We start from the raw sequence: 24,741 nt of genomic DNA on the forward strand, positions 1-24,741 counted from the left end.
GTCACTGAGAACATGTGGTAGTTCGACACACTGGTTGTACTGTTAAGTGTCATTCATTCTTCTACTATTAAATGCTGTCACAGTCCCATCCTATGCAGAAACCTCAATGGCCAGTAGGGGACTCCTCACCTGTTGGCATCCTCGTCGACTTTTCCACGGAAGTACAGATACGTCCCTGTCTTCAAACCGCAGGCAATGGGCTGCACAAACGGGTTGGCCTGCGAACACAATCACTGGGCTTAATACAGAGCAGTTTGTCTGCTGCAGTGATTCATATCCCTGGTGCCGGAGAGCTGTAGGGTCTGCTGGGTTTCACTGTCAATCAATATTGAATTGACCAATCAAATAAAGCCATTAATCAGATGGCACATATCATCTGGATTATTAGGTTGAAAGGTGTTTGCAATGTTTTAGCAAGAAGGAAAACCAGCCACCTTGCAGCTAAACATAATTGTGAATAAGTTGGTCTTTGGCAACAGAGTGCAGATTAAGAGATGTGGGTAATGTACTGTAGTTGCACAGTCAGTGTGTAAAAACGCAGAGAGGACTGAGGTGTGTGTGTTTGTGTATATTCAAAAGACAGCATACTCACATCCATCACTGTCTTTCCATGAATGAGACACCCTCCCTGGAACAAAAAATTCAGTTACAAGGGGGGTCTGAGGACATAAAACAATGCACCTCCTAATCCAATCATGTCTACAAAATTCAAAATCAAAATCAGAAGTCTAAATGCAAACACTAATACCGAAACATAACAATGTGCTCTGTGTAACACACTTCATGAGAGGGTCTGTTAATGCATAAATACACTGTAGAATCCATCCTCACCTCTGCGATGTTGGTGGTCTGAATGCTGACATCCCCAGAGAACTTGAGAGCAGTCACATTTACCGCTGGTATGTAGTGCTTGTAGAAATAGAAGTCTTGACCATCTATTTTAACCTGTAGTAGGAAGACAGAGAGTCATGAAAGGCTGCAATTCTGCAATTAAACATTTCTACAAGAGCTATTTTGTTCTGCAAGGCAAGACATGAATGTAGAAAATACACACACAAACACAAATGTACACATATCTGCAGAAATTTAAAACTGCACAAATACACACATGCATGGACACAAACATATTTCCTGTCTTTCTGACCTGGTAGCCTTCTGAGGTGATGACGAAGACCATCTGAAATTCCATTCCTGCTTCGAAGGGCATTTCTTTGACAATCTCCGCCTCTCTCCATATGCCTTTGCTTAAGGTGTTGAACGTTACCTCTGAGGAATCGCATTTCGCGCTGAATTGGAGGGCTATGTTTTTCGCCTCCCCACAAGGACCACAATGCAGATTGATGCTGAAACTGCAGGGGGCGACAGAGAGCAAAGAAGGTTTATCAGTGATCCTTCTGTGTTACCAAACAAGCACGTTGACCTCTTACAATTCTCTATGAAGGGATCTAGGAGCAAAGTAACCAGTAAAAAAATGAACAAGTAACGAACTGATTTAGAAGAAAAACAAGTTGACGAAAGGTTTTTGGCTCAGTCTCAGAAGCAGATTACATGGTTTATATTTGCCAACATCATATGATAAATAAGCAAAAACATACGTCATGTCACGTGGGAAATGAACAGCTTGGAAAAATAGCAGTTTTATCCTAAGATACGTACGTATATTTCAACCAAGATTCTTTTACTTGAATCAGAATGAAACACAAACTGAAAGCTAGAGAGTGATATGAAATGCTCAAAAACACAAAAAATATGCATATGGGCCTTTAAGAATGCAGAGATGAGTGCCTGCTTTATCAAATCAATGAATCACAGCAAGAGGTTGTATATCAACTGGTTCTGAATTGCCAGTTTTTCACAACTGATTTGAGAGTGTTAGAATAATTAAGGATTAAATATCACATTTGCACAGAGTTTTGGGAGATTTGCAATATCCACAGCACTTGGCCAAAAGGGGCTGCACACCTTTTGAAACTTTTGGGAATGGTTCCATCAAGTTGCAGAGACGTCCCTGTCCTCAAACCAGAGATGGGTCCTATGGATGGGAAACTCTGCACAACACAAACACTGGGATTGGCATAGAGCAGTGTGTCTGCTGCAGTGCTTCTATAACCATGGGGCTGGAGAGCTGTAAGGTCTCTGGGTTTCACAGCACCCAGTAGATCAAGCAATGAAATCACCTCACTTGGTCAAATGGATCAAAGTGGGTTGATGGTATTTAGGCAAAAACCAAACGTCGTCTATTGCAACTGAATGCAGAAGGAGGGTTGACGGGGTGTGAGTAATGTAGTGTGGAAAAACACAGATGGACTGAGGTTTGTGTGAGTGTGCTTGTAAATGGTTGGCATTTATATAGTGCCTTTATCCAAAGTGCAGCACAAATGATGCTTCTCATTCACCCATTCATACATATACTCACACTCACACACCAACAGTGATTGGCTGCCATGCAAGGCACCAACCAGCTCATCAGGAGCATTTTGGGGTTAGGTGTCTTGCTCAGGCATACTTTGACACACCCAGGGTGGGATCGAACCGGCAACCCTCCGACTGTCAGGCGACTACTCTTACCGCCTGAGCCAATGTCGTATGTGTGTATGTGTGCGTGTGTGAGGCCAGCATACTCACAGGAATCACTGGCTCTGGTTCTGGCTCCACTCCCTGAAACACAAACTCAGTTTAGCAGTGGGTGGGAGAACACACACACTCCACTTCCCAATTCAATCATATGTACAAATACATCAAATTAATAAGGAACGCAGAAATCTATAATACATAACTAAATGCCAAAATGCAAATACAACTGATATGAACATGCATGCTGTAGAACATGCATTATGAGAGGGGCTGTTCAAGGCTGAAAAGCAACGGGCTGAATTTAAATACGTGTGGCTCCACCGCACCTCCATGATGTCTCCAGTCTCCATCTTGACGTCTCCGGTAATTTTCAGGTTACTCACGTACTTCGCAGGCATGCGGTGCATGAACGTGTAAAACAGAATGCCGTTTACTTTGACCTGCAGGGGCCGGAGTGAAAGGCAGGGGCAAGTCAAAAAGGTCTTAAACTCTCAAAATGTCCAAAGCATATTGCAATCTGTCAACTGAATATGATGCCATAAAACTTTACGCCTCTGCAATAAGGAGGCATTACTTGTACGCACACAACACACACACACATGTAAATGCAGACACACATATAGACAACATGCAGAAATACACAATGTGCACATACAAAAAGGTACAAACACACACACAGATGCAAACTGTTCCTGTCCTGACCTGGTAGCCCGTTGAGGTGACAATGAAGTGCAGTTCGAAGGGGTCTCCTGGTGCAAAAGGCAGTATATTGACCTTCTCCTCAAGTTCAAATTTGCCGTTCCGGAAGGAGTTGAACGCTATCTTCCCTAATTTGAACTGAGGGTTGAACCGGAAGGCCTTATCACACGCATCCAATTGCCCATTCTGCAGATCAATGCAGAAACTACAGGGGACGACAGAGTTCAAGGAAGTAAATGGTAAACATCTGTATTTATATAGCGCCTTCATCCAAAACACTGTACTTTGCTTCTCATTAACCCATTCATATGCACACTCACACACCAACGGCGATTGGCTGCCATGCAAGGCACCGACCAGCATGTCAGGAGCATTTGGGGGTTAGGTGTCTTGCTCAGGGACACTTCGACACACCCAGGGCAGGATCGAACAGGCAACCCTCTGACTGCCAGACTACAGCTCTTACCGCCTGAGCCAATGTTGCCCCACAAGAAGTCTTATAACTGATTCCTATGAGTGACCAGATAAGATGTTCAGCACTTACAGTCTTTGTGGGCTGGGTCACATGCCAGGGCTGCATACATTCATCCCGCACTAACTACTGTCCCTGCCCCTTGCCCTGCAGTACCCTCCATGGCCAGCAAGGGCTCCTCACCTGTTGCTGTTTTCGGGAATGGTTCCCCGGAAGTAAAAGGCCATTCCTTTCCTCAATCCACCGAAGATGTGCCCGACATGTGGGATTTTCTGCACAACACAAACAATGGAATTAATAATGTTGAGGATCTAAAGTGGCTAATAACATTTATGATTTTAAAGTAAAAAATAAAAACCAGTAACCATCTATTGTAACAGATGGAGGGTCTGAGTAATGTAGTAGCAGAGTCAGCGTAAAACTGAGGGACTGGGATATTGTTGTGTGTGAAAGAGTTAAATAGAGACAAAGAGAGAGAAGAGGTGTGTGTGTGTGTGTGTGTGTGTGTGTGTGTGTGTGTGTGTGTGAATTATGTGGATGGCTATGGGATTTTGTGTGTGTGTGTGTGTGTGTGTGTCTGTGTGGTGAAAGGCCAGCCTACTCACATTAATCACCATCTTTCCAATACCTGGTTGTCCCAGGTGGCCCATTGGTCCTCTCTGAGAAACAATCTCAGTTAGGGGTGTGATGGGGAAACAAAATCATCCTCCCACTAACCCAATCATATCTACGAATACCTAATTGCAAATGCAAAAGACAAATTGGGAAACATTTTATGAAATATTTATGTTTAACTAAAAATCTGTACTGAGAAGAAGATTTGTTTGCAAAGTGCCTCAATGGCAATGGTGATGGCAAGTGGCTACGCTTAGTGGTTAAATTACAGGACTGGGACCCAGAAGGTTTGTGTGTAGCCCCAATATAGCCACAGCTCTTTGGCCCTTGAGCAAGACCCTTAACGCCACATTGTTCCAGGGGTGATTGGCCCCTACTTAGTAAAAAAAAGGTATGGATAAAAGCGTCAGCTAAATAACTGTAATGCAATATTAAAAGCAGAACGCACACTGCTCCTCACCTCAATTATGTGCATGGTGTGCATGCAGACATCCCCACAGATCTTAATGGCAGTCACAAACTCACACGGCATGCGGTGGTTGAAGAAGTGGAATTGACGACCATTTACCATCACCTGCAGGAGTCAAAGAGGGAGGTGAAGAATGACTGCGATTCAGATTTTCAGCTAATGTTATGATATCCTCCAAAGCATTCAAACTGCAAATTACAAATGGAGACCTGCAGTACGGCAGGAGGCATTTCATTTAAGCACACACATAAAAATCAGAATGGACACACATGTATTAAAATAAGGACAAACACACACGTGCACACAGACACAGATCCTGTCCTTCTGACCTGGTAGCCCTTTAGGGTGACAATGAAGACCACCTCGAACTGTGCACTACAAGAGAAGGGCATCCAAGAAGGCCTCTCCTCATTTTCCCAGCCGCCATTTCGGAAGGTGTTGAACACCACCACATTGCTGTCAAACCGGGGGTTAAAGTGCATGACGTTATCGCTGCTGTCCATCTCCGCACATTTCAGATTGATGGAGAATCTGTGGAGGGTGAGAGAGAACCAGGAAATAAGTTCAAAGATTCAGTTGAGTCACCAAATATGATGGTCAACTCCTACATTCCTTCTGAGCCCTGTTGTAAAAATCCAGCTATGACCAGCTTGAAAGCTGGTCAAACCATGTTGAGTATGGAGCTGGTTGAACTGGCCAACCAGGTACCAGCTGTTTCAAAATCTAGCTTTAGCTGTTTTTTTTTCAGCAGGGAGGCCTTCAATCCGTTGTCATTCTTTATCACAACACAGTAATGAATTTTCAGAAAATCTAGCACATTGGAATGCTTTGGCTTCATTTGTAGGGCAAAATGTAAATGCTCACAATAATGACAGGAGTGGCCTTTCCTCTGATAACTCTGAGCAAATAGCATCACAATGTTGAGTTCATTCTCAACTGCAGAAAAACCCACTCGACAGAAGAAAGTTCACTGATCAACAAAAATTTGCAAGCAGACTCTGATAGGGGACTTTGTTAAAATGTTATGCTATGTTAAAAGCAGCAGTGTAATTATATATTTCTCATGAAAACAAGTCAATACTTTAACAACAGGAACATTTGCACACGTGATGGGAGAGAGAAGTTTTATTAACTGCATAATTGTTGGACTGATGGTGTTTTGATTGGGGTGCAGGCAATCACTGACTGGTCTCAACCAATTCAATGGTTTTGCTTCCCATAACCAATCAAAATGATGAAATTAGGGAGTCTTAGGGAGACTTAAAGCAATAAGTAGTTCCACAAACCCATTCTTCTATCACTAAATATTGTCGCAGTAGTACCCTCCTCACCTCTTGCTCGAGTTTGGAACGATTCCCAGGAAGTACAGAAACATCCCTGGCCTCAAACCGTTCAAGACAGGGAGCACGCATGGGATGCTCTGCAGAACACAAACACTGGGATTAAAACAGAGCAGTTTGTCTCTTGCAGTGGTTCATAACGCTGCTGCTGGAGAGCTGTAGGGTCAGTTGGGCATTGCTGTCGATCATTATTGAATGAATCAATCAGGTAAAGCAGTTAATGCTCTTCAATCTGGACTAGTCGGTCAGAAGGTGTTGAGCACTTTAAGGCCATTAGAAAATCCAACAAACATGTCGCTGGTTCACAAGAACCAATGAGTCCATTAGTCTATTCAACACAAAAAACTATTTTTAAAGTGAGAGATAATGTAATAATGGTTGGCTGAAAGAAACCCCAGGAAATTCAACCCAAGAGTTTTGTTTTAAAGAAGAGATAGTGATTGGCAAAGGCCGAAAAGGACAGGAAATTCACAAAAGCACCGAGAACATTATCTTGACCTATGCACTGACAAGGCACTGAAAATAATCTATTTGGTTGTTGACTCAAAGAGAATATTTGATTGAATCCTCAGCAGCCTGCCCAGTGGTACATGTTGTTTGAAGTAGACCACCATAGTTAGTATGAGTGCACTGTGTGTTGGAAGCCTTATCAGTGCATAGGTCAAGGTAATGTCCTCGGGGGTTGTGAATTTCCTGTCTTTCTTGGCTTTTGCCAATCATTATCTCTTCTTTAAAACGTTGTTTTTGGGTTGAACTTTCTGGGGGTTTTTTTTGGCTTTTGCCAACCATTATGAAATTCTCTCACTTTACACATAGTTTCTTTGTTGAATTTCCAGACTTTTCTTACCGGAAAGGTAATGTAATCATATCTATAAAAACAGTGGTTGCCCTGACATATCTTGTGATATCAGAAAGTAAGCCATTTAAAAATCTGCATTTCACAATATTCCACTTGCGTTCTGAATAAACTCCACTAATTTTGCCATAATAACTTGAACTATTAATGACTAATATAATTTGACCATTTAAAAAGAATAGAGAACTGTTAGTAGTTTAAGCCTGTTACCTATCAAATACATAATGGCCCTTACGTAAACGTCACAGCTGCAAGAGCTTCAGTGAAGTAGCCAACAAGCTTGAACCCCTTGAACCACATTCTTATTCGCTTTTTCCGAGTCAAAAATTAAATAGTTGAAGTTACGGAAACTTTCAGGTACCGTTTGGCTTGTGCCATTGCAAGCGGAAGTTTGTTTGAAACTAACTAGGTAGCTAGATCACTAAGCAAGCGCAAAAAGAGAAGAGATGAAAGAGATGAATGCGCTTTACTTTCAATAACTTGCTACCCAAGACCACGTAAATATTATGATACTAACTAACTAACACATGCTAGATGCCGAAAGTTGATCAGCTAATAAACACATTCAGATATTCCACAGGATCAGTTGCAATTGCTGTAGCTTCTCCTTTTAATACGACAAAGTCATCCTCAAAATAGCTGCTTGTTTGGGACGCAAGATAAAGTAACCACCATAACCATCATATCATAATATGATATGTGTACTTATATACGCAGATAAGTGAATTGCATTCAAAAGTTACATTTTAAAAATGGAAATCTTGTAAGCTCATTGGGCTGGGGGGTGCATTGTTTTCTTATGTAAATATCTTAATACGTAGTGGTGTTCATGATCACGTTTTAACAGGTGCTCCAGGACATGTAGAAACTTAAGAAAATAAAGACCACCCGCCAAATTTAATCCTACATCAGTTTCACCCTTCTTCCCTCCATTGGAATTACATGGTACTGCATGTGGTGAAACGTATATAGGGTTGCATGAGCTGTGTGAAAGAGACAGAGAAGGTGAATGGTATTGGGATTTTGTGTGTGTGTGTGTGTGTGTGTGTGTGTGTGTGTGTGTCGTGAAAGCCCAGCATACTCACAGAAACCACCATCTTCTGTACACCTGGTTGACACGGTGCACCTGGTCCTCCCTGAAATATAAACTCAGTTAAGCATGGGTGGGACACACAAAATGCTCTTACAAATCCAATCACATTCCTAGCTTGCCAAATTACAAATATGTGCACACTGTATGTGTGGTGGAATACCTTTACATGTGCAATAAGTGTAAAAGTAAAGGGCTAAATTTAAATGTACGCTGCTGGTCCCCCTCACTCTGAGTGTGTTGATGGTCTGCACAGTGACATTCCCGGCTATCTTCAGGGCAGTGACTTGTTCCACCGGCATGCGGTGGGCGAACAAGTGGAACTGACAACCATTTATCAACACCTGTGGGAAATCAGAGCACAAGGCAGGGAGTCAAGGAAGACTGCAATTCAAAATTTCCATTAGTGTTATCTTAGCATTCAATCTAGCCAATGAACATCATGCCTTCCTCTCGGAAATTAGATTGTACTCTTGCGAGAAGAAAAGTATGCACACAATACAAACAAGAAAATTCACACAAACACATACATGCCATGCACATGAAACTAAAAAAATGGATAAATATACACTTTCTGACCTGGTAACCCTTTGAGGTAACGAAGACGTGTACACAAAAGTCCGCTCCCTTAGTGAAGGGCATCCCTTTACCCTCCTCCTTATTGCCGCACTTCCCGTTTAAGAAGGTTTTGAACTGCACAACCTCAGAGGGCTCGAACTTGGTTATCATCAGGAAGGCTTTATCACATCCTTTCATCTGCCCATACTGCAAGCTGAAAGTGAAACTGTAGGGGGCAACAGAGAGGAGACTTTCTTCAGAGATTTCTTTCAGGCCAGTTTCTCTCACCATTAACCTTGGGCCTTCAATCCTCCTGAAATTTTAACTAAAAGAGGTTATGGTTTTTAGGAGTTCTTTACTATAATGCAGAACAATAACAATATTATTATTGCCACATTACTGTTCATCATGACACTTTCTTTATTTTGTCTTCATCAGCAAGAAGATCGAATTTGTATTGTTAAGAATACAAAGATGAGGATGTGATTGATCAAAAGAATATGGGGTTTCATTGTCTGATACTGTCGTTCAAGCAAATGGCAGAATAGCAACAGGCCACTGATCAACCAAGGAGAGAAGTCTCCTCACGTTTTGATGTCTTCGGGAATGGTTCCTTTGAAGTACACATACATTCCAGTCCTCAAACTGCCAACAATGGGTCGCACATGTGGGATGGTCTGCACAACACAAACACTGGGATTAATACAGAGCAGTTTTTTTGCAGTGCTTCATAACCCTGGTGCTGGAGAGCTGTAGGATCTGGTTCTAATGGGTTTCATTAGTCCAATTGCTTCCATTATTGCAGAATCACTGAAATATGCTATATGGGTTGGTGTGCGTTTGATGAGAGGACAGTATATTCACAGTAATCACCAATTCTCCTTCCTCTGCTGGTTCCTCTGTGTGTCCTTCTCCTCTCTGAAACACAATTTCAGTTAGGAGTGAGTAGGGGGACAAGAAACAGGACAAAAGTAAATGCACCTCCAGATTCAAACATATTTACAAATACCTAAATGCAAGCACAAAGGCTTAAATGGAATGTAAATATAAAGGGATAAATTTAATAGTGAGATGCACGCTGCTCCTCCTTACCTTCCTTATGTCGAGATCCTTCACACTGACATCCCCTGTGATCTCAATGACGCTCACGTGACTCACTGGCATGCGGTGCCTGAACATGTAGAACAGACGGCCGTTTACGATCACCTGCAGGAGCCGGAGAGAGTCGAGGAAGACCTTAACTCAGAATGTGTTTTAATGTTACTTTTTTCCCTCAAAGGCATTCAGTCTGTCACAGAAATACCATGCCCTCTTCCAGTAAATTAAGATCAAGATATTATATTATATACTTTATTGAACCCCTTGGTGATAAATACACAGTTCCAGTCCTCCTGACCTGGTAGCCATGTAAAGTGATACTGAAGAGCAGCTCAAAGTCCTCTCCCCTTTTCAAAGGCATCACTTCGATCCTATCCTCCGCTTCCCAGCTGCCATTCCGGAAGGTGTCAAACACCACAACCGAGGTTTCGAACTGAGGGTTAAACTTCATGGCGATGTCACTTCCTTCCACCTGCCCACACTTCAGATTGATGCAAAAACTGTAGTGGGCGACAGAGAGGAAGAAAGTTTCATTAGAGATTCACGACAGCCACCAGATAAGACACTAAACTATTACTGCAGGTTGATGTGGGACCGGCATGGGAAGAATAACTGCAGATTCTTGTACAGATGAGACACTCGGCAATGAGACGCAAACAATTCTCCTCAGTCCTTGCATCCTCATGCTGATTACATACAGGACTTTCTTTATTACAATGCAGAATGCCCATTGCCGCAGTCTTGTGGTTGATCATGATCCTGAATCTTCAGGAAATGCATTAATTGGAATTCGTCAGCAGGGAGAGTAATTTTAAGAATACAGAGATGAGTATCACCAGCAGCATCAAAGCAATAGAAAAACCTCACCCATTTACGCTTTCAGGAATGGTTCCCTTGAAGCACAGACACATCTCTGACCCGAAACCTCCATACACGGGCATCACGCATGGAGTTTTCTGCACAACACAAAAACTGGGATTAGTACAGAGCAGTTTGTATCTTGCAGCAGTTCATAAGCCTGGAGTGCTGGCAAAATGATCAGTAAAATTATCATTTTGCCAGCACTTAGAATTTTGCCGTTAGAATTTAATCAATGTAATATTTGTTCTTATTTTAAAAAATTAATCACAGGTAAGCAGCAAATCAGCTAGCTGGCATTTAAACCTAAGTCACATCCATTTGAATTAAAAAGGCATTGCTGGCAAACTAAATGGAATGTTCATTTAAAATGGTTCAACAGTAACTGTTTGCTGCAAACATAGTTCGGCACATACGGACGCTGTATTGGATTTCTTGGGTCTCAATGAGTTGTGGATTTAAAGGCAAAACTCAAACCAGCTCACAAGGACCAAGATTGTGAATCAATTGTGTGTGTGTGTGTGTGTGTGTGTGTGGAGAGATGCCAGCATACTCACAGTTACGACCATCTTTCCTACACTTGGATGCATGCCTCCTTCTCCTCCCTGCAACAAACTCAGTTAGGAGTTGCTAGGCCAGTACAAAACAAAGTACTTCCTAATCCGGGTACAAAATTGAAATACAAATTACAAATACTTAAATGCAAATACAAATGCTCAAAATGTAAGCATTTGTATTGCATTGAAGTATTTGCACTTGCGTTGTTTGCATTTCTACTTAATATGAATGCTGAAAGGCAAATAGAAATGTTTAAATGTGAATTTGTAAAAGCAAAGGCTTAAATGTACACTTGAAGCAGAATTTTGAAAGGATGCCTTCTGCTCCTCCTGACCTTGATCATGTTGACCGTTGTCATGGAGACGCCCTTTGAGAACTTTATGGCATTCACATGCTCTGGCTTCATGCGGTGCTTGAAGAAATATAAGATGCGACCATTTACGATCACCTGCAGAAACCAGTGGGAGACGTAGGGAGTCAGGCAAGCTTGTTATTCATTATGGTAAATGGTTGGCATTTATATAGCGCCTTTATCCAAAGGGCCTTCATCCAAAGTGTGTATATTGATGCTTCTCATTCACCCATTCCTACACACACTCACACACCAACAGCCAATAGCTGCCATGCAAGGCACCAACCAGCTTGTCAGGAGCATTTTGGGGGTTAGATATCTTGCTCACAGACACTTCGACACACCCAGGGCGGGATCGAACCAACAACCCTCTAACTGCCGGACGACTGCTCTTACTGCCCCATTACTCATTACTCCAAAGCGTTCATTTTGTCAATTCAATATCATGCCCTGACCTAGCCTAGTGGCTAAGTTGTTGACTGGGACCCAGAAGGTTGGTAGTTCAAGGTGTAGCCACAATAAGATCAGTGCAGCCGTTTTGGCCTTGAGCAAGGCCCTTAACCTCATATTGCTCCAGTGGTGATTGGCCCCTGCTAAGACAGCCAAATAATGAAAAATCAACTCTAAGTTGCTTTGGATAAAAGCATCAGATAAATACATGTAATGTCAATGCCATGTAATGTAAACTAATGTAACGTTACTCAAGTAAACATGATTGGACTACTCTGCAGTAGGGAAGACTTGTTTGCCTCAGTATACACAAATGCAAATACAGACACACTTATTCGAACATAAACATATGTGCGATGCACATAAATAAAACAAAAGTACAAACACACACACTTGCACACAGACACATAGTTCCTTTATTTCTGACCTTGTAACCCCCTGTGGTGACAATGAAGATCATCTCAAACTCCTGCCCCGCAGCAAAGGGTGACTGATCGACGACCTCACGTTTTTCCAATTTCTCATTCCGCAAGGTGTTGAACTCCACCCTGGACTTCTTGGCAACAAAGTGTAGGGCTACATCAGATGATTTCATCTCCGCACATTGCAGGTTGATGGAAAACCTGGAAGGGGCAACAGAGAGCGAGCAGGTTTCTATCACAGGTTCCAGGAAGTGACCGAATTAGTGACCTCCACTCCTCCTCTCCCCCCACACTTTCGGATCAGAGACGAGGTGGTAGTGAAGGAAAGGAGGTATTGCATTTTTCAAGTATTGGAAGTTTGGGACACAGCAAGCATGCACACACCAGCCCAAGCCCAGAAGTTTTCCATTGATCTATGATCCAGTATTATTCATCACATTCTTCCATACTAATACCTATGTAATGATGCCTCTTCCAAACATCAGGAAATCCACTGTACAGACAAGAAAATCTGCAAACACTGACTGGAGATATGGCTGGATGATATACTGTTATACTCTGAGTTAATTATTATTATTTTTGATTACTGAGGCCAGAGCCCCATTTTTAACACAATACCATTTTTGTTGTCTTTTTCTATGCTTTTCTCCAGTGCCATACGATCATGCTAGAGTTCAGATACTGTATCAGCAGCTCTGAGCTGTGTAATGACCAGCAATGTCATTATATGCTAATGTCCAATTAAAAACAGCATCCTTGGTATCCTTAAATGCTGTTAGGGCTGCACTAGTGATGGGGTAGGGGTACGGGTTTTATCGATTACAGAATCAGTGGACCGAGCGAGATGTCAATCACCAACTTGTTTTAATCAATGTAAAAATTTGAATCCCTAAAACAGAACAAAATGATCAGTAGATGGACTCAGGGAGTCATTTTTGTCACATTTTTGGATCTACAAAGCCTCATTCATTCATCCACCACTCAATAGAGGCTCTGCTCCAGTCCCTGCAGTACCATCCATGACCAGTAGTGGCTACTCACACATTTGCAGCAACTGTTCCTCGGAAGTAGATGTATGTCCCTGTCCTCAAACCCCCACAGATGGGCGCCACATGTGGGGTGGTCTGTGCAACACAAACACCGGGATTAATACAGAGCAGTTAATGTCTGTTGCAGTTCTTCATAACCCATGTGCTGTGGGGGAGCTGTGGGGTTTGTTGGGTGTCACTGTCATCACCACCGAATAGATCAGTCAATTAAAGCAGTTGATAGTGTCAAAAGGGGTTGAGCACTTTAAGACCGTAACAAAATCTAGATGGGGATGGAGGGTGTGAGCAATGTTGTAGCTGTGTGTATGAACACTGAGAGATTGAGATGGGAGTGTGAGAGGATGAGAGACAAAGAGTGGAAGTGAGTGTGAGAGAGATACAGAATGAGTACATACGTGTGTGTGTGTGTGTGTGTGTGTGTGTGTGTGTACTCACAGGAACCGAAATGTTTCTTAGACCTCGATATCCCTCAATGCTTCCCGGTCCACCCTGAAACACAAACTCAGTTATGGATGGCTGGGCTGGGGGAACAGTAACAGTAACAGTAATTTCAATAGTATTTAAATATTTCTATTAAAATAATTTGCACTGTTCAAGTCATTTTTCAACAGAATCTGCTAAAGGTGTATAAGCCAATACCAAAATGCAAATAAACACTCCTCTGTCTCACCCCAATCATGTTGATGGTATCTATGCTGACATCCCCTTCAACTGCCAGGGTGGACACTTGCTCCACTGCCATACGGTGTTTGAACGTGTAGAACAGACAACCGTTTATCAACACCTGTAGGAGCCAGAGAATTGAAAAAATGCTGTAATTCAAAATTTCCCTTGTGTAGTCTTAGCATTCTGTATACTCCCCTTGTCCTAATGGTAAAAAATGACCCGCCTTCACTAAGCCCCTAAAATAAAGCAGCTTAATTGAATTTTAAACCCCAAATCTATTTTGCATGAAGAAACAACCTGTCACTCATCACAAACGTTTAGGGGAAAATTTAGGGGGTTTTCTCTGCTGTTAAACAGAGTGGCGGGTCATTTTTGCCCCCTAAGACAATACAAGCATTACATATCATGCCCTACTCTAGTACAGGCCTGGATTAATACATATGCCACATAATCGGAGAGGGGTCCAAAAAGCACCTGATGAGACACAATTATTATCTATATGCATTCAGTGACCATTTTATAAGGTATTTACAGTATCAGACTTATTTTTTTGATGTATTGGACTTTTGCTGCTGTCGCCCATCCACTTCCACAGGTTGTGTGCTCAGAGATGCTCTTCTGCATTCTGCTGTTGTAACTCATGGTTATTTGCGTTGTGTCACCTTCCTGTCAGCTTAAAGCAGACTGGCCCTTCTCCTCTGACCTCTCTAATTAACAAGGCATTTTTGCTCACAGAACTGCCGCTCACTGTTTTTTTTTTTTTGCAGCATTCTATGTGAGTCTGTTGGAGACTTTACTATGGAGACTGTTATGCATGAAAACCCCAGGAGATCAGCTGTTTCTGAGAAACTCAAACCACCTGCTTCTGGCCCCAACAATCATCCCATGGTCAAAGTCCCTTTCTTCCTCATTCTTCAGTCTGAAAAACAGCTGAACCTCTTGACCTCGTCTGCATGCTTTTATGCACTTTTGAGTTGCTGCCACATAAATGGCTGATTTGATATTTGCATTGACAAGTTGGCTACAGGTCCACCTAGTAAAGTGATCACTGAGTATACATGCATATACAGTTATATAGACAGAAAAATTAAGGCAATAAGCAGGAGCTGAAGATGGCTGCAGTGCAGGCCTGGCAGAGCGTCACTGCAGAAGATACTCAACAACTGCTTGTGCCTAAGTGATAATATGGGTTTATTCCACGCTCCAGTAAATAAGACGATACTCCTCTGAAGACAGGAGGTACTACATGTATGCACTTAATACATACAAATTTAATACATACACATATGCAATCGAATTACAAATACACATATGCGCACACACACAGTTCCTGTCCTTCTGACCTGGTAGGCCTTTGACGTGATGATGAAGAGTATCACAAAGGGCTGTCCCTTAGTGAAGGGCATCACATCAACCTTCTCCTCAGTGCCAAATTTCCCATCCTGGAAGGAGTTGAATGTCGTTTTCTGGGACTCAACCACGGGAATGAAGCACATGGCCTTGTCACAGCCAGTCCTTCCCCCATACTGCAGTTTGATCTTGAAACTGCAGGGGGCGACAGAGAGCAACAATGTTCTATGAGTCACAGGTAGTATAAGAGAAAGAAGGTGTGCATCATACAGTCAATGTATTGCCTCAATGCTATTGACCTGAATGCTAATCGCAAGAGGTACAGTAGCTAGTTAGGGTAACCTCTGCCCCACAGCTACAGTTCTGTGCATCAACCCTGTTGTTCACTTATGTGTTGGAAAATCTGTGACCAATCTCAGGCAAATCGGGTATTGACAGTCCTCCCTGTGCCCTTGGCATTTTCAATGTGATAATGGTGATTCTCCCTCAGACTTCGAAGGCAAACTTGACAGCTTGAGCCCTGGTAAGCCCATGCATGAATATGGGCCAGGAGGTGCCAAGTGCACCTAAATAGGTCCCAGAATACAGAAAGTCAAAAACCGAGAGATCCCAGTTCCCAGTTCAGTTTGTCGGCAGGAAATTAAGCACTGGTTGCCATGGGCACTGGAACTGGGGTTAACAAAGGTAAAGATTTGGCAGGGCCTGGAGCCTGGGGAGTGACCTTCAAAAATGTGGAATGAACAGACTCTTGAGGCGTTTAGAAGGGGGCAAGATCACGTGTTGTCATGGGACCGAAAAATCTCAGGAACACCCCTGCTGGTTGCAGCCATTCCTGGTTCCACAAAGGCTCATTCATTCTTCATCATTAAACCATGGACCCATTCCAATCGCTTATTTCTGAATTTGTTTTGCTCTTTATCAACTCATAGGTCCACTTGTTGGGCGAGGCTAAGAAAAGTGGCAAGAAGTATAAATTAAGGCAGGGGGAAGTTGAGAAAAAGTGAATTAGCCTAATGGATCTTGCTCCTTCAAAGATCAGTTCGAAGCCACATCAGTTACAGACATGCAGATAATAAGGCAAATAAGGAGAGATGGATCCATAAATCGATCATTTATACGCCACTTTCTGAAAAAATATATCCGTAAAAGACGTACTCATGTTTCCTTGCTCAAAGGAAAGAATGGGAGTTCCTACTTCTACTGCTAGTTCCAAGAAGAAACATTTAAGGGGTTGGAATATCCTTAAAGATAGAGGACCTCGATTGATTTCTGGGTCAGGAGCAAGGAAAGAAAAAAGTGGAGAAAAATTGGAATGAGCCCAGTGTCTGCTTATTTGCTTATTTGCTATTGAATACAAAAGCTGCTGTAACTGTTTCGGACAGGGCCAATGTCACTAATGTCCAGCCCCTTTCTCTTCAGTACCCTCAATTGCCAGTAGGTGGATCCTAACCTGTTGAAGCTATCGTCAACCTTTCCATGGAAGTACAGGTACATCCCCGCCCTCAAACCACCATAGACGGGCATAACATGTGGGACTCTCTGTGGAACACAAACAATGGAATTAATGCAGAGCATTATGACTTCATTCAGAACCCTTAAACTAAGTTACAGGCTTAAACAGGGTGTTCCATTTACATGCAAAAACCAGCAAAACCTTCTGGCTCATCAGGATCAAGGTCACAAACTGGTCTTTAACAGAATGCAGATGGAGAGGTTTGGGTAATGTAGTAGCACAGTGAGTGTGTAAGAACACAGAGGGATTGAGATGGATGTGTCTAAGAGAGAGGCTGGCATACTCACATTAACCAAAGTGTCAAGTGAAAAACCTGCATATCTCTCCCATACCAAAATCAAGGGAAGTCCACTGATGATGGTCCTTCTCATAAAACATTTACATTTTCTGGATTTTTCTTTATGCACCTTGAGCTGGGGCACCTTTTTTGGACCACTGTGCATCAATAAACATTTTTCATTTAAAACTTGAATTTTAAAGGAAAATTTGGAGGGGTGAGTTTTTCTGCTTAAAGTTTTTAAAACTTTATCCATACTCACATTAACCACCATCATCGATTGACTCAATCGTCCCAGCACCCCTTCCTGTCCTCCCTGAAACACAAACTGAGTTAGTGGAAATTGAGGGAGCACAAATTCAATAGTTAAATTAAAATACAAATACTTTCATGTGAATTCATATGCTCAAAAGCAAATACAAATGCAACCACTGTATGTAAAAAGGTGTGCTGAATGAGACACTGGGTAAGAGGAGATCTGGTGAATGCCTGAAATCAAATTCCAGCCTGTATATTAAAAGCAGAAAGTGCTCCGCTCCAACTCACATGGATGATGTTGATGGTGTGCACTTTGGCGGCCTCGCTGATCAATATGCCAGTCACTTGATCCATGGGCAGGCGGTGCTTGAACAGGCAGAACTCTTCGCCGTTCACAACCACCTGAGGAAACGGCAGGGAGTCAAGAAAGGATGAAAATTTCAGCCCAATATTCCTCTGCAGATTACATTCCTCTGCGATAAGCAAATGTTACACATATGCTCATAATACCACACAAACACACTTCCACCATGTGCACATACACGCTTGCAAGGACACAGTTCCTGTCTGTCTGACCTGGTAGCCCACTTTACTGACGGTGTAGAGCATCTCAAACTCCTCTCCCTGTTTGAAAGGAATCTTCTCAGGCCTCTCCTCTGCCCCCCAGGCACCATTTTGGAAGTCGTTAAGCACCATCTCATTGGAATTGAACCGGGCGCTGAAGATGAAAGCGACATTGCTGTCTTCCTTATCCCCGCAGCGAAGAATGATGCGCAACCTGTGGAGGATCAAGACATTCCAATCAGTCGCCAGCTAAGATAACCAGCTTTCCGGTTGGAGACAGGTTTCTGGCACATATTACAAACACAGTAAGGCGCAGCCTGTAGCCTAGTGGTTAAGGTGACTGGCACCCACAAGGTTGGTGATGCGTCTTCACTTAGCAAAACCTCCCAAAACACCTGTTTGGCTCAAGGATGGGGAATTTTTAGAAGGTCACAGAGAGATATAAGAGAATGTTGTTTTGTGAAATGATTTTGACTTATAGCATATCTGAGTAGGTGTGTGTTACTCTCTCCTATTTGCAAATACCAGAGATTGTTAAGCTTAAAGAATGTTTTCTCTTATTCTCATTCTCTCCGACCACTGTCTCTTTGGGTGACAAAATTCTATGGTGGGATTATCTCCTGCTTAGTCTAATCAACTGTTAGCCACTTTAGATATATAGTTATGGAACAGAACTCTGATAATGTTCCGAATACAGGGAGGAGTATCTGCTTGGTCTGTAGAATATGGGACTTCATCCTCTGAAACAATCAAGCTAATCAGTCTCAGTCCTGTGGCATGCGCCTCACCTGTCAAGATTTTGAGGAATTATTCCCTTGAAGTACAGAGACATCCCCGTCCTCAAACCACCGTAGATCGGCCCCAAATGCGAAATGCCCTGCACAACAAACGCCGGGATTAATACAGAGCAGTTTGTCTGTTGTAGTTGTTCATAACCTGGTGCTGGATAGCTGTAGGGCCGGCTTGGTTTTGTTCAGCACTTAATTCTATCAATAAATGCAACTGATCACAGAGTTACTGATCACCCAATCTGGGTTAGCGGGTTTACTGGAATCATTAACCTTGCCACTCACAATGCATATGAGTGTGTGCCTGCGTTTACTCACGCAAATGCGTGTGAGAACAGAGGCCAGCATACTCACACGAGTCACCACCACCTCCTCTTTCTCTGGTTCTTCCTGGAACACAAACACATTTAGAGGTTGGGGTGGGGAAACACAAAACAATGCACCTCCTACACCTACAGCTTGCTAAATGCAAATAAAAATGCAAAACATTCAAATGCAAAAGCCAAAGTGTAAACAAATGTTTGAATGCAAATATAAATTGAGAAAAATAAAGACAAAGGCTTTAATAAAATGGTAAGAGGATCTGTTAAACGGTTAAATTTAAACTCCTCCTCCTCACCTCATTCGCGTTGAGGGTCGCCATGGCGACTTCCCCATCGATCTTTATAGTCGTCACAGGTTCGACGGCCATGCAGCGCTTGAAGAAGTGGAACCTCTTACCGTCTACAAACACCTGTATGAACCGGAGAGCACAGTTATCTGTCAATGTTATCTTAAGTCAGTTACACACTCTAAGCAAATGGGTGCAACAAACGCAAGGAGCAAGGCAAGGGGCTTTTCTTGCCTCCTTGTGTAGCAAAATGTGCAGTCCAAATTTTGCGATGTGCCACAAACTGCAATTCCATACTTTTCCGTTAGAGGTGATGAATGTAAACGGGGTGAAAAAACGATTTAACTGCTCGCCTCAATTAGCCAAGGCTTCCACCTTGTGTATTGGCAGTGTATAGCCTCAGATAAGGCTAAAAGAAGCTGGTAAATGCACGTACTGTACGGTACACATATTCACAAATACAAACACATTCTCATACACACACAGTTCCTGTCTTGCTGACCTGGTAGCCCTGTGATGTGATAAAGAAGGCCAGCTCAAAGTCATTGCCCCTACAGAAGGGCATCTTGTAGACCTTTTCTTCTGTATTGTATTTGCCATTCTGCATGGTGTTGAACACCACCATCTTGACGGGCTCGAAGATAGGTTGGAAGTAGAGGGCTGTGTCACTTGTTTGCATCTCCGCATACTGCAGTCTGATGGTAAAACTGCAGGAGACGACAGAGAGCAGGGCAGTTTTATTACTGGATTGAGTCACCAGCAAATATACACACCTATTACAATACTCAGTCCTTCAAACCTCTCTACGTCCTAGCTACTGTTGGTTTCTGGTTGCAAATACAAGTTTCTGGTGCTTTATTATAATACATAATAAACAGTATGTTGCCACAAAACTGTTTGTCATCAACCCCCTAAAGGATTTTTCAGAATAAGCTGTAAATTAGCATGTTTTTGTTTCATCAGAATGGATCAGACCTGGATGAAATACATAACTGTTGGATTCAAATGCTTTTCTCCACTTTACTGAGCTTGTCTGGTGCATTGGAACTGGTGAAACACTCTCAGATAACTGCAAATCTTGCCTTCTGGTCCTCTCAGTTGGCTTCGACAATGATATATTTCACCCAACCCAATGTGTAAAATTATACATTTAGAGAGGAGCATCAGTTTGATGAATGTAATATGCAGTTTCATCCAGTCAAATGGAATCCAAGACTATGCTCATTCACTGACAACTCCCATTGGCTTAACAAGTGAGTCTCACACAAATTACATTACATTACATTATTGGCATTTGGCAGACGCTCTTATTCAGAGCGACGTACAACAAAGTGCATACCCATAACCAGGGGTAAGTGCGCTGAAAGACCCTAGAGGGAGGTACAATTTCAATTGCTACCCTTACAACAAAGATAAGGACCAGGGCCTATTTTTTGAAGGTGGGGAGAGATTCTACAGTTCTGACCTCAACAGGGAGTTTGTTCCACCACCGTGGAGCCAGAACAGACAGTAGTCGTGAGCGTGAGGTGGAGGTTCGGAGAGGGGGAGGTGCCAAGCAGCCTGTGGAGGCTGAACAAAGAGGTCTGGCAGGGGTGTAGGGTCTGATGATTTTTTGTAGGTAAGCTGGGGAAGACCCCTTAACTGCTTGGAAGGCTAGCATCAATCTTTTGAATTTGAACAGTATTTGGGAAGGTTGAAGACCAGACGAGCTGCTGCATTCTGGATAAGTTGGAGGGGTCTGATGGCGGATGCTGGGAGGCCAGCCAAGAGGGAATTGCAGTAGTCCAGGCGGGACCAATCCCACTGTACACATTTTACAGCAGAAAGAGTCACGGTTTCATAAAATTTCACAACAGTGTCTTTTTCCCCAGCACTACGGATGCCACCATGCTACAATACCAGCAACCATTCCAGTGCATTGCATTGTAGGGGAACAGTACTCTACCGTATTATATGTGTGAATGCAATAACTGGTACAGTTACAGTGAGCTGTCAATCACTGATAAAGGCGTTTTACTAAGTGACTGTAATGTCATGTCATTGTTAGTTCCGCAAAGCCTCATTCATTCTTCCACCATAAATCTGTGTCTCATCCCGACTCCCCGCAGTGCACTCCATGGCCAGCAGGGGCTCCTCACCTTTTGGCCGTTTTGCTAATGTTTCCTAGGAAGCGCAAACACATCCCAGCCCTCAAACCAAAGTGGATGGGTCCCATGTGTGGGGTTTTCTGCACAACACAAACACTGAGATTAGTACAGAGCAGTGTGTCTCCTGTAGTGGTTTGTAACTCTGGTGCTGGAGAGCTGTAGGGTCTGATCAGCTCAATCAGCACTTAATTAATTAATCAATTAAAGTAGTAATTTACACAGATAAATCTCTCCTTACATGGTTTCTTGTGTCTTGTGTTTAGGATTTGAAGGCACTAAGAACCAGCCATTGTAGCAGGTCACAAGAAGGAGAACACGGGGACTGAAATGTGAGTGTGTGAGAGAGACAGATAGAGATAGACAGACAGAGCTCAGCATACTCACAGTAAAGACGATCTGTCGAGTTCTTGGGGTTCCCTCCTCGTCATCATCATCATCATCATCATCTTCTTCTGCCTGAAACACAAACTCAGTTAGGCTGGGGACACTCAAAGCAGTGCACTTCATATACTACAATACAAATGCCAATGCCTAAGAACAAACACAGAGCCTGACATGTAAAATGCGTACTTTACTGTGTAAGACACAATATAGAAATAAGATTGAATTGGCAAAAAAATAAATGCCTAAAAGAAAATTCAGAATGCACATTGCTCCTCCTCACCCCAGTTGAGTCGATGGTCTTCATAGCGATGTCCCCTTTGATACCAATGGCGCACACTTGCTCCACAGGTACACGGTGTTGAAAGAAATGGAACCATTGGCCATCTACGGTCACCTGCAGGAGCGGAAGACAGGGAGTCAGTAACGACTGATATTCACAATTATGTTTCTGACAAAACATTCAAAACTGTCAATTGCCTATCATGCCATGGCCCACTCCTCAAAACAGGACAATATTCCTCTGCAGTAAGGAGGATTACACCCTGTACATATACACACAGAAGTCTTCCCTACCTGGTAGCCCTTGTCGACGATTGTGATAGTCACCAAGAAGTCCTCTCCCTTCTTGAAGGGCATGCGCTGAACCCTCTCCTCTTTCTGCCACCCGCCAGCCTTGAAGTTGTTGAACACCACGTAGTTTCCACAGTCCGTGAACCGGGGGTTGAAATGGAAGGCAATATCACAGCCTTCCAGTACCCCACACTGCAGGTTGATGGCGAAACTGTAGGGGGCGACAACGTTTTATTAAATTGACATGAGTAACATTCATTCATTCATTCATTCATTATCCTAACCCGATTATCCTGATCAGGGTTGCAGGGGGGCTGGAGCCTATCCCAGCATACATTGGGCGAAAGGCAGGAATACACCCTGGACTGGTCGCCAATCCATCGCAGGGCACACACACCATTCACTCACACACTCATACCCATGGGCAATTTAGACTCTCCAATCAGCCTAACCTGCATGTCTTCGGACTGTGGGAGGAAACCGGAGTACCCGGAGGAAACCCACGCAAACACGGGAAGAACATGCAAACTCCGCACAGAGAGGCCCCGGCCGACGGGGATTAGAACCCAGGACCTCCTTGCTGTGAGGCGGCAGTGCTACCCACTGCACCATCCGTGCCGAAGACATGAGTAACAGAACATTTTAAATAGAAGCATCTTCTGCGTGTATGCTGTTTACGCAAGTTTCTGAACACACATAGATTTAGAGCTTACCAATGAACAAAAAAACTATATATGTGTCAACAAATTGAAGGTTTTCACTTCCCATTGGAGAACAAAATTATTGGGTGAAATCAGGGAGTCTTTGAGAGAATGACATCGTGTTTCAGCCCCAATCCCTTTAGTACCCACCACGGCCAGCAGGGACTCCTTACCGGTTCAATTCGTTTGGAATTGTTCCACGGAAGTACAAAGTCATCCACTTCCTAAAACCGCCATAGACAGGGCCCACGTATGGGATTTTCTGTACAACACAAACACCAGGATTAATACAGAGCATTTTTTTCTCTGCAGCAGTGCTTCATAACCCTGGTGCTGGAGAGCTGTAGGATCTGCTGGATTTCACTATCAATCAGCAATTAATTGATCAATCAATTAAAAGAAGAATAATTACTCAATCCATCACACTGTTCTGTCCTACTGATTCTAAAGTTCTGACAAATAGCATCGCATGAATAAGTAGGAGTAATAAAGTAAAAATGTTCCTAATAAAGTGCTCGGTGAGTGTATATTGTCATCGAGATATGAAAATGCAAAATAAACACAACGCAAAAGACTGCTTGAACTGCAATGAACAGTATTTATTTAAATTGATGTTCTGTTAAATTGATTGGCCATTCATGTGCTATTTTCTCAATAAAAGCATGTTGGAAATATTGTATTTAATTTATTTGATTCAGTGGACATAGGCTATTCATTGTTAGCAGCATACCAAAAGCAGGTTCTCCGTTTGTTTGTTTATAACAAGTCATATCGTTATCGCAATATTCAACAACGTTATTGCATATTGCAGAGTGTAACACCACTCCATATATCTGACCACTCCTTCATCTCTTTTCTCTTTTTCTCTTCCACTCTCCTCTAACACCCATCCATCTCTCCCACCATCCACCTGTTGGCGGAACCTACGCCACCTGTCTACCTCCACCCTCTCATCTACAATCCTCTCCTCCCTACCATCCGCGGAGTCTTTCTCTCGACTGTCTCCCGATGATGCTGCTACAACTCTCATGTCCTCTCTCTCATCTTCCTTTGACTCTCTGTGTCCCCTCACCACCAAATTAGCTTGGGCCTCCCCCCCAGGTCCTGTCTCCCCAGTGACATGGCTTCCTTCCATGCCCTCCTATCATCTTTCCATTCCTCTGTCTCTCTAGCTAAATGTTCCTTCTTTCACTCGAAAATTAACGCGGCCGCCTCTAATCCCCGCAAACTGTTTTCAACTTTTTCCTCTATTCTGGCCCCCCCTCCCCCCCACCTCCCTCATCACTCACACCTGATGACTTTGTCTCCTTCTTTGAAAAGAAGGTTGATGACCCTTTCTCGCTATAACTCAGGAACGGGCGGTCTGCTCCCAACTGTCCACTTATCTTCTTCACAACAATCTCCACGATCCCAACCAGTCCGGCTTCAAGAGTGGCCACTGCACTGAGACCGC

At 43.1% G+C, this 24,741-nt stretch overlaps 1 protein-coding gene across 1 annotated transcript in view; it reads right to left on the reverse strand.

The window, feature by feature from the left end:
- LOC133107277 (uncharacterized) overlaps window positions 1-24,741 on the reverse strand; it is an 85,120-nt gene that overhangs the window by 38,521 nt on the left and 21,858 nt on the right. Inside the window, exons 32-72 of the mRNA XM_061216248.1 lie at window positions 23,462-23,550; window positions 22,591-22,798; window positions 22,298-22,411; window positions 22,018-22,089; window positions 21,625-21,713; window positions 19,989-20,193; window positions 19,496-19,609; window positions 19,231-19,266; window positions 18,877-18,965; window positions 18,101-18,302; window positions 17,813-17,926; window positions 17,529-17,582; window positions 16,927-17,015; window positions 15,470-15,671; window positions 14,131-14,244; window positions 13,896-13,949; window positions 13,453-13,535; window positions 12,417-12,612; window positions 11,522-11,635; window positions 11,187-11,234; window positions 10,639-10,727; window positions 10,070-10,271; window positions 9,766-9,879; window positions 9,547-9,591; window positions 9,262-9,350; window positions 8,695-8,899; window positions 8,346-8,459; window positions 8,111-8,161; window positions 6,161-6,249; window positions 5,159-5,360; window positions 4,821-4,934; window positions 4,351-4,404; window positions 3,929-4,017; window positions 3,277-3,478; window positions 2,901-3,014; window positions 2,626-2,658; window positions 1,963-2,048; window positions 1,145-1,349; window positions 832-945; window positions 593-628; window positions 130-218 (exon numbers count right to left, since the gene is read on the reverse strand). Coding sequence (XP_061072232.1) covers window positions 130-218; window positions 593-628; window positions 832-945; window positions 1,145-1,349; window positions 1,963-2,048; window positions 2,626-2,658; window positions 2,901-3,014; window positions 3,277-3,478; window positions 3,929-4,017; window positions 4,351-4,404; window positions 4,821-4,934; window positions 5,159-5,360; window positions 6,161-6,249; window positions 8,111-8,161; window positions 8,346-8,459; window positions 8,695-8,899; window positions 9,262-9,350; window positions 9,547-9,591; window positions 9,766-9,879; window positions 10,070-10,271; window positions 10,639-10,727; window positions 11,187-11,234; window positions 11,522-11,635; window positions 12,417-12,612; window positions 13,453-13,535; window positions 13,896-13,949; window positions 14,131-14,244; window positions 15,470-15,671; window positions 16,927-17,015; window positions 17,529-17,582; window positions 17,813-17,926; window positions 18,101-18,302; window positions 18,877-18,965; window positions 19,231-19,266; window positions 19,496-19,609; window positions 19,989-20,193; window positions 21,625-21,713; window positions 22,018-22,089; window positions 22,298-22,411; window positions 22,591-22,798; window positions 23,462-23,550 — 4,622 coding nt within the window. The remainder of the gene's footprint in view (window positions 1-129; window positions 219-592; window positions 629-831; window positions 946-1,144; window positions 1,350-1,962; window positions 2,049-2,625; window positions 2,659-2,900; window positions 3,015-3,276; window positions 3,479-3,928; window positions 4,018-4,350; window positions 4,405-4,820; window positions 4,935-5,158; window positions 5,361-6,160; window positions 6,250-8,110; window positions 8,162-8,345; window positions 8,460-8,694; window positions 8,900-9,261; window positions 9,351-9,546; window positions 9,592-9,765; window positions 9,880-10,069; window positions 10,272-10,638; window positions 10,728-11,186; window positions 11,235-11,521; window positions 11,636-12,416; window positions 12,613-13,452; window positions 13,536-13,895; window positions 13,950-14,130; window positions 14,245-15,469; window positions 15,672-16,926; window positions 17,016-17,528; window positions 17,583-17,812; window positions 17,927-18,100; window positions 18,303-18,876; window positions 18,966-19,230; window positions 19,267-19,495; window positions 19,610-19,988; window positions 20,194-21,624; window positions 21,714-22,017; window positions 22,090-22,297; window positions 22,412-22,590; window positions 22,799-23,461; window positions 23,551-24,741) is intronic.

Source organism: Conger conger, chromosome 13 (assembly GCF_963514075.1).
Source record: "Conger conger chromosome 13, fConCon1.1, whole genome shotgun sequence".
NCBI classification, from domain to species: domain Eukaryota; kingdom Metazoa; phylum Chordata; class Actinopteri; order Anguilliformes; family Congridae; genus Conger; species Conger conger.